We start from the raw sequence: 12043 nt of genomic DNA, 5'->3' as shown, positions 1-12043 counted from the left end.
TATTGTGTTGGCAGTCACTTCCTGTTTGGTAATACTTTGACGTTTTATTTGTATTGAGCATGTGATTTCTTTATATTGCTGGTCCTTTTTTTCTTAAATGATTTGATATTAACTATATCTTTATATGATGAGTTGTATAGAGGAGGTGATTTTAAGACGGCCAAGCAGTTACTTCCTGCTTAACCATACAATTTTTCTTTGATGGCTAAAAATAAGTGAGGTTGCAACATCTTTGACTTTGTATACTCATCATAATGCACTAACTTTATACCTTATACTGAACTTATTCACTGTTTTATTCCCGTTTTTTTAAAGTGAAGAAGAACAGCTTTTGATGACCCAATCCATGAGAAGACAAAAGTTAGAAGAACAGTATAATAAATACGAAAGGGTTGTTATACGGATACAGTTTGCTGACAAACTAGTTCTTCAAGGACTGTTCAGACCTAGAGAAACTGGTATGTTGTTATTCTAGGATATGCACACATACATATGAATGTGTAGATATTCAAAATGACTTTGTTTTTTTAGTGTATCTTTCTATTGTTATATATGTAGAAATTACATATATTTATGTTGTTGATTCTTGTCATAAATAATGAAAACTCTTTTTTGTTTATGTATTTTAATACTTATAAGAATAATTCAAGTATATAAAGCACTAAGCATTCACAAAAATATCACAATGGTTATAAAAACAATATGACATTAATACATACATTCAAATTGTCACATTAAATATCAAAAGCACTTATTATTGAAGTATTCATTATTAAAAGAAATTTATATGTCTCTGGAAAACACACAGAAGTCTTCTGTAAGTGACTGGACAGTGCTGTCATTCTCAAGTAGTTGTCTCATGGTTGGACTAGCTGGTTGGTTGTCATTCTCTGATGATGTTGGTGTGGAGTTGGCAGACTTCATGATCAGGGTAGACAACTCTTGGATTTGGTCAAATTTTTTCTCTCTGTATGAGTTGTACATCTTACAGATACCAAGTGTAGTTGACTTATGGGTCTGGAGACAGAGAATGTTACCATGAGAACCGTTCATTTCTGCTGTAAACAAGTAGTGGTCAAACTGCTGAATCTTGTTTTTTGTAAATAAAAAAGAATATTATTAAAATCATAAAATAATCATCAATTCTCACATATTTAATAGACATTTTGGTACTAAAATTGGATATCAAAACATATTTCATGAAAATTTTGTTTCAAAACATTACATAAAGATATCATTTTATTTCATTCATATAATTTATAAATACATGTGAATTGCATTTTCAAGTTAACCACTATGAAATGAAAATCTTTAATTAAATTTCAATTACAAAAAACATGTACAAAAGAAAAAGCTACCTAGTAAGTTTACTTGGGTCACTGCTTGTTCATGTGATGTGAGTAAAGTCTTCAGCTGCTGGGCATAAGACAAAATTGTAGAGGAGTCCATTGTTGTATTGGTGTTTGTGAGTTATGAGAAGATCAGATGTTTGAAAGTTTATGATTTTGCTTGATATGGACCCCTATTTATGATAAAGATATTTTCTCAAAATTATAATTGGCTTGTGTTTGTAGTTAAAAGTATTCACTAAAGTTAAGCCTTTTAAAGAAAATTCAATTGGTTAATCATCTTGTATTATCAGGTAATAATTAGAGATCAAAGGACATTAATCAATTACTCATGAAAGATCAAAAACGTTTCAATCAATTAATAATTAGATTTCAAAGGGTTTCAATCAAGAAAAATATTTTTTTCCAAAGATTCCAATCAAGTAATATTTGTTTTTTTAATGTTTCAATCAAGTAATATTTGTTTTGAAATTGTTTCAATCAAGTAATATTTGTTTTGAAATTGTTTCAATCAAGTAATATTTGTTTTGAAATTGTTTCAATCAAGTAATATTTGTTTTGAAATTGTTTCAATCATGTAATATTTGTTTTGAAATTGTTTCAATCATGTAATATTTGTTTTGAAATTGTTTCAATCAAGTAATATTTGTTTTTGAAATTGTTTCAATCAAGTAATATTTGTTTTTGAGATGTTTCAATCAAGTAATATCTGATTTTGAATTGTTTCAATTAGGATTAAAATGGTTTCAATCAAGCAATAATTGAATAACAAAAGTTTTTACTATTAATTTATTAGATAAAATTGAATTAAGTTTACACTGTAATGCAAGTAAATTTTATCTTAATTAAACTTTAATAATATATAGTTATGAAATTTATTCCATTATTTTAGTGTACAATAATGAAATGATAAAATTAATTTGCCATTAGGATAGGTGAGAGGAGTTTTACCTTATAAGGCATTATCACTAGCTAGCAATATGCAAAATATTTTATAAAAAAAAAACACCATGTAGATAATTTAAAAATCGATATCGAAGATTTTAATTACTTTCTTAAACTATCATGGATTTGTACCAAACTTGGACAGAAGCTTGTTGGTGATGAAAAGATAGTATTGAGAGGAATATCATTATTTTGTTTTTTCCTAATTTTCATTGAGCCTGCGATTAAGAGGAAAAATAGGCGAGATACTGGTTTCCACGGAACCGTTAAAAATATTTATATCTCTGATCCATTGTGTTAAAAACAAATTGTATGTATAAAACACTGTTAAAAGGCTCTGAAAATATTTTTAAGACATATACACTGGGAAACAAGGTCAGAAGGGGGAAAAATCACAAAAATATATTCTTTTTCAGCCCATCTTAAAAAAAGTAAAGTTTTTCAAAGTGTAAAATTGAGAATGGAAATGGGGAATGTGTCAAAGAGACATTAACCTGACCATAAAGCAGACAACAGCCGAAGGCCTTCAATGGGTCTTCAATGCAGCGAGAGAAATTCCTGCACCAAGAGGCGTCCTTCAGCTGGCCCCTTAACATATATGTATACTAGTTCAGTGATAATGGACGTCATACGAATCTCCAAATTATAGACAAGAAGTTAGAATTAAAAATCATACAAGACTAACAAAGGCCAACAACTGGTTTTAGAATAAATGTGTTTCCGATGCAAAGATCCTATAAGTGAATCAATATTAAAGCCAAAATATGCAATCTGCAATGACCTGACTTCAGTATTGTAACTATATCCCTTCTTTTAAAATAAGTCTGCTAAAAGGTTCTGTTATCTTTTGAGGTGAATACTTACTTTTTTGTGCGTTCACATACATTTGTAACAGAACATAATTTCCAGTTTCACATCAATTTGTAAGTATATCCAAAATGAATTTTCATTGTCACAATTTTATAGTTATTTGATACAAGTTTAATGCTATTCAATGTTTATATTTTTCAGTGTTTGCCATGAAGAAGTATGTTAAAAGTTACCTTGAAGATAAAGACCTTAACTTTTATCTATGTAAGTTGTATATGAACAAATTACGTTCTTTTCATATATTTTTGATTTGATATCAAAGTTAACTTGCTCATGATGTAATGCATTATTTTCCTTTTGTAAATACGCAATTTAAAAAAAGATATTTGTACTCCTTAAATTTATAAGGTTTTTACAGGAAAACAGCATGTAAATTAAAAAATACTAAATTGTGAGTTATAGGAGGTTATTGGGTGCACATCAATGAAATAGTGACTTAGAATTACAAAAATTAAAAGACATCTAGAGGTCATGTTTGAATTTCTACAAAAGACAAGTGTCTATACCGTATGTAGAGCTCTTAATAGCAGAGAAAAAACTTTCATATCGTTCACTAAATCAAATTCCCCCCACACATTTTTTTTTATTATAATGAAAAAAAACCATTGACAAGGTTCCAGACTTGTATTAACAGGCACATGAACATTTTGTGGTGTAAAAGATGTTTATTTAATTCTCATTGATCAGTTAATGTTATGTTACAAACATATAATGTATGATGTTCATTGACCAATATGATCTGCATGATCTCCCCTGTTAAGAATTGATATTTTATTTTATTATCTCCCCTGAAAGGATTGATATTTTATTTCATTATCTCCTTTAAAAACTTAATATTTTATTTTATTATCTCCCTTGTATAAAGAATGAATATTAAATTTTTGTAATAGACACAGCTCCACCAAAAAAGCTTTTAAAAGATAATGCAGCAACAATGATTGAGGTAAAATATTTTTAATAGTTAATTACTTTATTAGAAATATAGCTGATTAATATATATAGTGAAATTGAGCATGGAAATGGGGAATGTGTCAAAGAGACAACAACTCTATCAAGAAGCTGAAATCAGCTTATGGCTACCAATGGGTCTCAGACACTGTGAGAAAATCCTGCACCTGAAGAGCATTTTTATTTCCTGTCTATCTGCCTCTTTAATTATTGCATACTATGCTTTTAGGGAAATTCTTTGAATGCAGATTTGTATTTCCGGTAACCATTTTACTTCTTAGGCCTCAATCAAATGATACTAAACAAACTAAATGTTTTGATTTTTCAAATTCAGTAGATCTTGTGAAATGCAGTAATACCTTAGGACTTACAGGAAAACATGTGAATTAATATTTCATTGATTTTGTCATTTTGGCTCATTTAAGCTCATTCATATCTATTTATAAACTTACCATATGTTTTTTTTATTACATTCCTAAACAGATCTGTTTCTAAGTGGTACAAAATGAGAATTGCACAGCCTTTTGATTGTTTATATTATTTTTAGGCCAAGTTAGCTCCAGCTTGTGTTGTTTACTTTGGAGTAGAGGAAAGCAAAGGTAGGAATCTTGTTGCATTGAAATAAAAAATTGAGTAAATGAGTGTTAAACAGATATGGAAGGCTGATAGAAACGGTGAATGCACCTGCTCAATCCACATGTCTCTTAGCTTCAATCGAAAACTAGCCTGTAGTGTTGACACCAGACAATGCCATTTATATAATTTATATAATGGATTCATTGTAATAACTTTAGTTTATAGATAAAACCTTTCTGGTGCTTTTTTTACATGTTCAACAGGCTTCATTTTGTTTGTACAAAATAGTTTTTTCCTTTGAAGTAAGATATAACCAGTTAACAAAGTCAACACTTTCAGAAATAAATTGTATAAGGCCTCACCAATTTAATTCCTTGTTCGAAGGACCCGCCTGCACAGATTTTTTTCAAAACAGAATTTTTTCATTTTTTTTATATTTCAGCTTCCATCATCTGTAAATGTAATCATGTTCGTTTCCCGCATTGTTTTTTTGTAAAGGATATAAAAAGGTATCAACGTACAGTCTAAACCTGTATATAACGATTTTAAACCTATAAGCACCCCACCACACTGTGTAAATATCTGTGATAATATTTGATTCAGCATGAAACCAATTTATCCAAATTTGGAGTGCTCCGATATAAATATATAACAGCGGAAATACCTGTATAGAACAAAACGTTGGTTTCTTTTACCCTTATTCATATTCCCTATCAAAAAATGTTCGTTGTTAGAATAAAGTTCAAAGAACTTCTGAAGGATTTGCCTTAAACTGCAATTATATTGTATCCTCGTGAAACAAAACTATCCATAGCCGCTGCATGTTTATGCACCTGTCCTGATTAATTCAGGGGCCTGTCGTTCAGCAGTTGTCGTTTGTTGATGCGGTGTCATATGGTATTTTGAACCCCCTAAAAAGTGAACCCGGGGTCAAAATACCATGCGGTAAAATGACCCCGGGGTCATTATACCGCATGGTATTTTGACCCCGGGGTCATTTTTCACATATGGTATTTTGAACCCCCCTGCGGTATATTGAACCCCCCTGTTTTTGATAAATAGTATTGCAGATAATCTAATTTACAGTTTATTGGCTATCATTTTTTTTTAATTTGTGGTTTTAAGTAGGGGGTTCAATATACCGCAGGGGGGTCAAAATACCATGGCTAAGCAAAATTTTAAAAATATCTTTTCCAGCATGTTTAACACATACAAACCACTTATTGGAGTATTATAACTATGTTAAGGAGTTAGAATAGCTTGAATTTTTGAAATTCAAGGTCTATAGTAGGGGGTTCAATATACCGCAGGGGGGTCAAAATACCATGGCTAAGTAAAATTTTCAAAATATCTTTTCCAGTATATTAAATACATACAAACTACTTATTGCAGTAATATAACTATGTTAAGGATTTAGAATAGCTTGAATTTTTTGAAATTCAAGGTCTATAGTAGGGGGTTCAATATACCGCAGGGGGTTCAAAATACCATGGCTAAGTAAAATTTTCAAAATATCTTTTCCAGTTTATTAAATACATACAAACTACTTATTGGAGTATTATAACTATGTTTAGGAGTTAGAATAGCTTGAATTTTTTGAAATTCAAGGTCTATAGTAGGTGGTTCAATATACCGCAGGGGGGTCAAAATACCATGCTAAGTAAAATTTTCAAAATATCTTTTTTAGTATATTAAATACATACAAACTACTTACTGGAGTATTGTAACTATATTAAGGAGTTAGAATAGCTTGAATTTTTGAAAATCAAGGTCTATAGTAGGGGGTTCAATATACCGCAGGGGGTCAAAATACCATGGCTAAGTAAAATTTTCAAAATATCTTTTCCAGTATATTAAATACATACAAACTACTTATTGGAGTAATATAACTATGTTAAGGATTTAGAATAGCTTGAATTTTTGAAATTCAAGGTCTATAGTAGGGGGTTCAATATACCGCAGGGGGTCAAAATACCATGGCTAAGTAAAATTTTCAAAATATCTTTTCCCGTATATTAAATACATACAAACTACTTATACCAGTAATATAACTATGTTAAGGATTTATAATAGCTTGAATTTTTGAAATTCAAGGTCTATAGTAGGGGGTTCAATATACCGCAGGGGGGTCAAAATACCATGGCTAAGTAAAATTTTCAAAATATCTTTTCCAGTTTATTAAATACATACAAACTACTTATTTGAGTATTATAACTATGTTAAGGAGTTAGAGAAGCTTGAATTTTTGAAATTCAAGGTCTATAGTAGGGGGTTCAATATACCGCAGGGGGGTCAAAATACCATGGCTAAGTAAAATTTTCAAAATATCTTTTTCAGTATATTAAATACATACAAACTACTTATTGAAGTACTATAACTATGTTAAGGAGTTAGAATAGCTTGAATTTTTGAAATTCAAGGTCTATAGTAGGGGGTTCAATATACCGCAGGGGGGTCAAAATACCATGGCTAAGTAAAATTTTCAAAATATCTTTTCCAGTTTATTAAATACATACAAATTACTTATTGGAGTATTATAACAATGTTAATGTGTTAGAATAGCTTGAATTTTTGAAATTCAAGGTCTATAGCAGGGGGTTCAAAATACCATGGCTAAGTAAAATTTTCAAAATATCTTTTCCAGTATATTAAATACATACAAACTACTTATACCAGTAATATAACTATGTTAAGGATTTAGAATAGCTTGAATTTTTGAAATTCAAGGTCTATAGTAGGGGGTTCAATATACCGCAGTGGGGTCAAAATATCATGGCTAAGTAAAATTTTCAAAACATCTTTTCCAGTATATCAAATATATACAAACTACTTATTGGAGTATTATAACTATGTCAAGGATTTAGAATAGCTTGAATTTTTGAAATTCAAGGTCTATAGTAGGGGGTTCAATATACCGCAGGGGGGTCAAAATACCATGGTTAAGTAAAATTTTCAAAATATCTTTTACAGTATATTAAATACATACAAACTACTTATTGGAGTAATATAACTATGTTAAGGATTTAGAATAGCTTGAATTTTTGAAATTCAAGGTCTATAGTAGGTGGTTCAATATACCGCAGGGGGTTCAAAATACCATGGTTAAGTAAAATTTTCAAAATATCTTTTCCAGTATATTAAATACATACAAACTACTTATTGGAGTATTATAACTATGTTAAGGAGTTAGAATAGCTTGAATTTTTGAAATTCAAGGTCTATAGTAGGGGGTTCAATATACCGCAGTGGGGTCAAAATATCATGGCTAAGTAAAATTTTCAAAACATCTTTTCCAGTATATCAAATATATACAAACTACTTATTGGAGTATTATAACTATGTCAAGGATTTAGAATAGCTTGAATTTTTGAAATTCAAGGTCTATAGTAGGGGGTTCAATATACCGCAGGGGGGTCAAAATACCATGGTTAAGTAAAATTTTCAAAACATCTTTTCCAGTATATCAAATATATACAAACTACTTATTGGAGTATTATAACTATGTTAAGGAGTTAGAATAGCTTGAATTTTTGAAATTCAAGGTCTATAGTAGGTGGTTCAATATACCGCAGGGGGGTCAAAATACCATGGCTAAGTAAAATTTTCAAAATATCTCTTTCAGTATATTAAATACATACAAACTACTTATTGAAGTACTATAACTATGTTAAGGAGTTAGAATAGCTTGAATTTTTTGAAATTCAAGGTCTATAGTAGGTGGTTCAATATACCGCAGGGGGGTCAAAATACCATGCTAAGTAAAATTTTCAAAATATCTTTTTTAGTATATGAAATACATACAAACTACTTACTGGAGTATTGTAACTATATTAAGGAGTTAGAATAGCTTGAATTTTTGAAATTCAAGGTCTATAGTAGGGGGTTCAAGATACCGCAGGGGGTCAAAATACCATGGCTAAGTAAAATTTTCAAAATATCTTTTCCAGTATATTAAATACATACAAACTACTTATTGGAGTTATATAACTATGTTAAGGATTTAGAATAGCTTGAATTTTTGAAATTCAAGGTCTATAGTAGGGGGTTCAATATACCGCAGGGGGTTCAAAATACCATGGCTAAGTAAAATTTTCAAAATATCTTTTCCAGTTTATTAAATACATACAAACTACTTATTGGAGTATTATAACTATGTTCAGGAGGTAGAATAGCTTGAATTTTTGAAATTCAAGGTCTATAGTAGGGGGTTCAATATACCGCAGGGGGGTCAAAATACCATGGCTAAGTAAAATTTTCAAAATATCTTTTCCAGTTTATTAAATACATACAAACTAATTATTGGAGTATTGTAACTATATTAAGGATTTGGAATAGCTTGAAATTTTGAAATTCAAGGTCTATAGTAGGGGGTTCAATATACCGCAGGGGGGTCAAAATACCATGGCTAAGTAAAATTTTCAAAACATCTTTTCCAGTTTATTTAATACAAACAAACTACTTATTGGAGTATTATAACTATGTCAAGGAGTTAGAATAGCTTGAATTTTTGAAATTCAAGGTCTATAGTAGGGGGTTCAATATACCGCAGGGGGTTCAAAATACCATGGCTTAGTAAAATTTTCAAAATATCTTTTCCAGTTTATTAAATACATACAAACTACTTATTGGAGTATTATAACTATGTTTAGGAGTTAGAATAGCTTGAATTTTTTGAAATTCAAGGTCTATAGTAGGTGGTTCAATATACCGCAGTGGGGTCAAAATATCATGGCTAAGTAAAATTTTCAAAACATCTTTTCCAGTATATCAAATATATACAAACTACTTATTGGAGTATTATATCTATGTCAAGGAGTTAGAATAGCTTGAATTTTTGAAATTCAAGGTCTATAGTAGGGGGTTCAATATACCGCAGGGGGTTCAAAATACCATGGCTAAGTAAAATTTTCAAAATATCTTTTCCAGTTTATTAAATACATACAAACTACTTATTGGAGTATTATAACTATGTTTAGGAGTTAGAATAGCTTGAACTTTTTGAAATTCAAGGTCTATAGTAGGTGGTTCAATATACCACAGGGGGGTCAAAATACCATGCTAAGTAAAATTTTCAAAATATCTTTTTTAGTATATTAAATACATACAAACTACTTACTGGAGTATTGTAACTATATTAAGGAGTTAGAATAGCTTGAATTTTTGAAATTCAAGGTCTATAGTAGGGGGTTCAAGATACCGCAGGGGGTCAAAATACCATGGCTAAGTAAAATTTTCAAAATATCTTTTCCAGTATATTAAATACATACAAACTACTTATTGGAGTAATATAACTATGTTAAGGATTTAGAATAGCTTGAATTTTTGAAATTCAAGGTCTATAGTAGGGGGTTCAATATACCGCAGGGGGTTCAAAATACCATGGCTAAGTAAAATTTTCAAAATATCTTTTCCAGTATATTAAATACATACAAACTACTTATTGGAGTATTATAACTATATTAAGGAGTTAGAATAGCTTGAATTTTTGAAATTCAAGGTCTATAGTAGGGGGTTCAAGATACCGCAGGGGGTCAAAATACCATGGCTAAGTAAAATTTTCAAAATATCTTTTCCAGTTTATTAAATACATACAAACTAATTATTGGAGTATTGTAACTATATTAAGGATTTGGAATAGCTTGAAATTTTGAAATTCAAGGTCTATAGTAGGGGGTTCAATATACCGCAGGGGGGTCAAAATACCATGGCTAAGTAAAATTTTCAAAACATCTTTTCCAGTTTATTTAATACAAACAAACTACTTATTGGAGTATTATAACTATGTTAAGGAGTTAGAATAGCTTGAATTTTTGAAATTCAAGGTCTATGGTAGGGGGTTCAATATACCGCAGTGGGGTCAAAATATCATGGCTAAGTAAAATTTTCAAAACATCTTTTCCAGTATATCAAATATATACAAACTACTTATTGGAATATTATAACTATGTTAAGGAGTTAGAATAGCTTGAATTTTTGAAATTCAAGGTCTATAGTAGGTGGTTCAATATACCGCAGGGGGGTCAAAATACCCTGGCTAAGTAAAATTTTCAAAACATCTTTTCCAGTATATCAAGTATATACAAACTACTTATTGGAGTATTATAACTATGTTAAGGAGTTAGAATAGCTTGAATTTTTGAAATTCAAGGTCTATAGTAGAGGGTTCAACATACCACAGGGGGGTCAAAATACCATGCATATATGGCGAGGTATGTATTAAACTTGTTGGAAAAGATATTTTGAAAATTTTACTTTGCCATGGTATTTTGACCCCCCTGTGGCATATTGAACCCACTACTCTAGACCTTTAATTCAAAAAATTCTGGCAATTCTAACTTTTTTATGTAGTTAGAATACACAAATAAGCAGTTTGTATGTATTAAACTTTCTGGAAAAGTTATTTGAAAATTTTACTTTGCCATGGTATTTGGACCCCCCTGCGGTATATTGAACCCCCTACTATAGGCCTTTAATTTCAGAAATTCTGGCAATTTGAACTCTTTTATGTAGTAAGAATACACCAATAAGTAGTTTGTTTGTATTTAACTTGCTGGAAAAGATATTTTGAAAATTTACTTTGCCATGGTATTTTGACCCCCTGCGATATATTGAACCCCTTACTCTAGACAATTTAAAATATTCTGGCAATTTTAACTCTTATATGTAGTTAATATACACATATAAGCAGTTTGTATGTATTAAACTTGCTGGAAAAGTTATTTTGAAAATTTTACTTTGCCATGGTATTTTGACCTCCCTGCAGTATATTGAACCCCTCACTCTAGACCTTTAATTTCAGAAATTCTAGCAATTCAAACTCTTTTATGTAGTTAGAATACACAAATAAGCAGTTTGTATATATTTAACTTGCTGGAAAAGATATTTTGAAAATTTTACTTTGCCATAGTATTTTGACCCCCTGCAATATATTGAAGCCCTTTCTCTAGACGATTCAAAAATTTTGGCAATTTTAACTCTTATATATAGTTAATATACACAAATAAGCAGTTTGTATGTATTAAACTTGCTGGAAAAGTTATTTTGAAAATTTTACTTTGGTATGGTATTTTGACCCCCCTGCGGTATATTGAACCCCCTACTATAGGCCTTTAATTTCAGAAATTCTAGCAATTCTAACTCTTTTATGTAGTAAGAATACACAAATAAGTAGTTTGTATGTATTTAACTTGCTGGAAAAGATATTTTGAAAATTTACTTTGCCATGGTATTTTGACCCCCCCTGCGGTATATTGAACCCCTTACTCTAGACCTTTAAATAAAAAAATTCTGGCAATTCTAACTTTTTTATATAGTAAGAATACACAAATAAGCAGTTTGTATGTATTAAACTTGCT

The 12043-nt window shown here is 30.0% G+C and overlaps 1 protein-coding gene across 1 annotated transcript in view; it reads left to right on the top strand.

Annotated features, from left to right (window-relative positions):
• LOC143045272 (tether containing UBX domain for GLUT4-like) overlaps window positions 1-12043 on the top strand; it is a 28798-nt gene that overhangs the window by 12661 nt on the left and 4094 nt on the right. Inside the window, exons 12-15 of the mRNA XM_076217655.1 lie at window positions 316-458; window positions 3306-3368; window positions 4055-4107; window positions 4660-4711. Coding sequence (XP_076073770.1) covers window positions 316-458; window positions 3306-3368; window positions 4055-4107; window positions 4660-4711 — 311 coding nt within the window. The remainder of the gene's footprint in view (window positions 1-315; window positions 459-3305; window positions 3369-4054; window positions 4108-4659; window positions 4712-12043) is intronic.

The sequence above is a fragment of the Mytilus galloprovincialis genome, chromosome 9 (assembly GCF_965363235.1).
Source record: "Mytilus galloprovincialis chromosome 9, xbMytGall1.hap1.1, whole genome shotgun sequence".
In the NCBI taxonomy this organism is placed as follows: Eukaryota; Metazoa; Mollusca; class Bivalvia; order Mytilida; family Mytilidae; genus Mytilus; species Mytilus galloprovincialis.
Note: the sequence above shows the minus strand (reverse complement) of the source record. Positions and strands in the feature narration are given on the sequence as shown.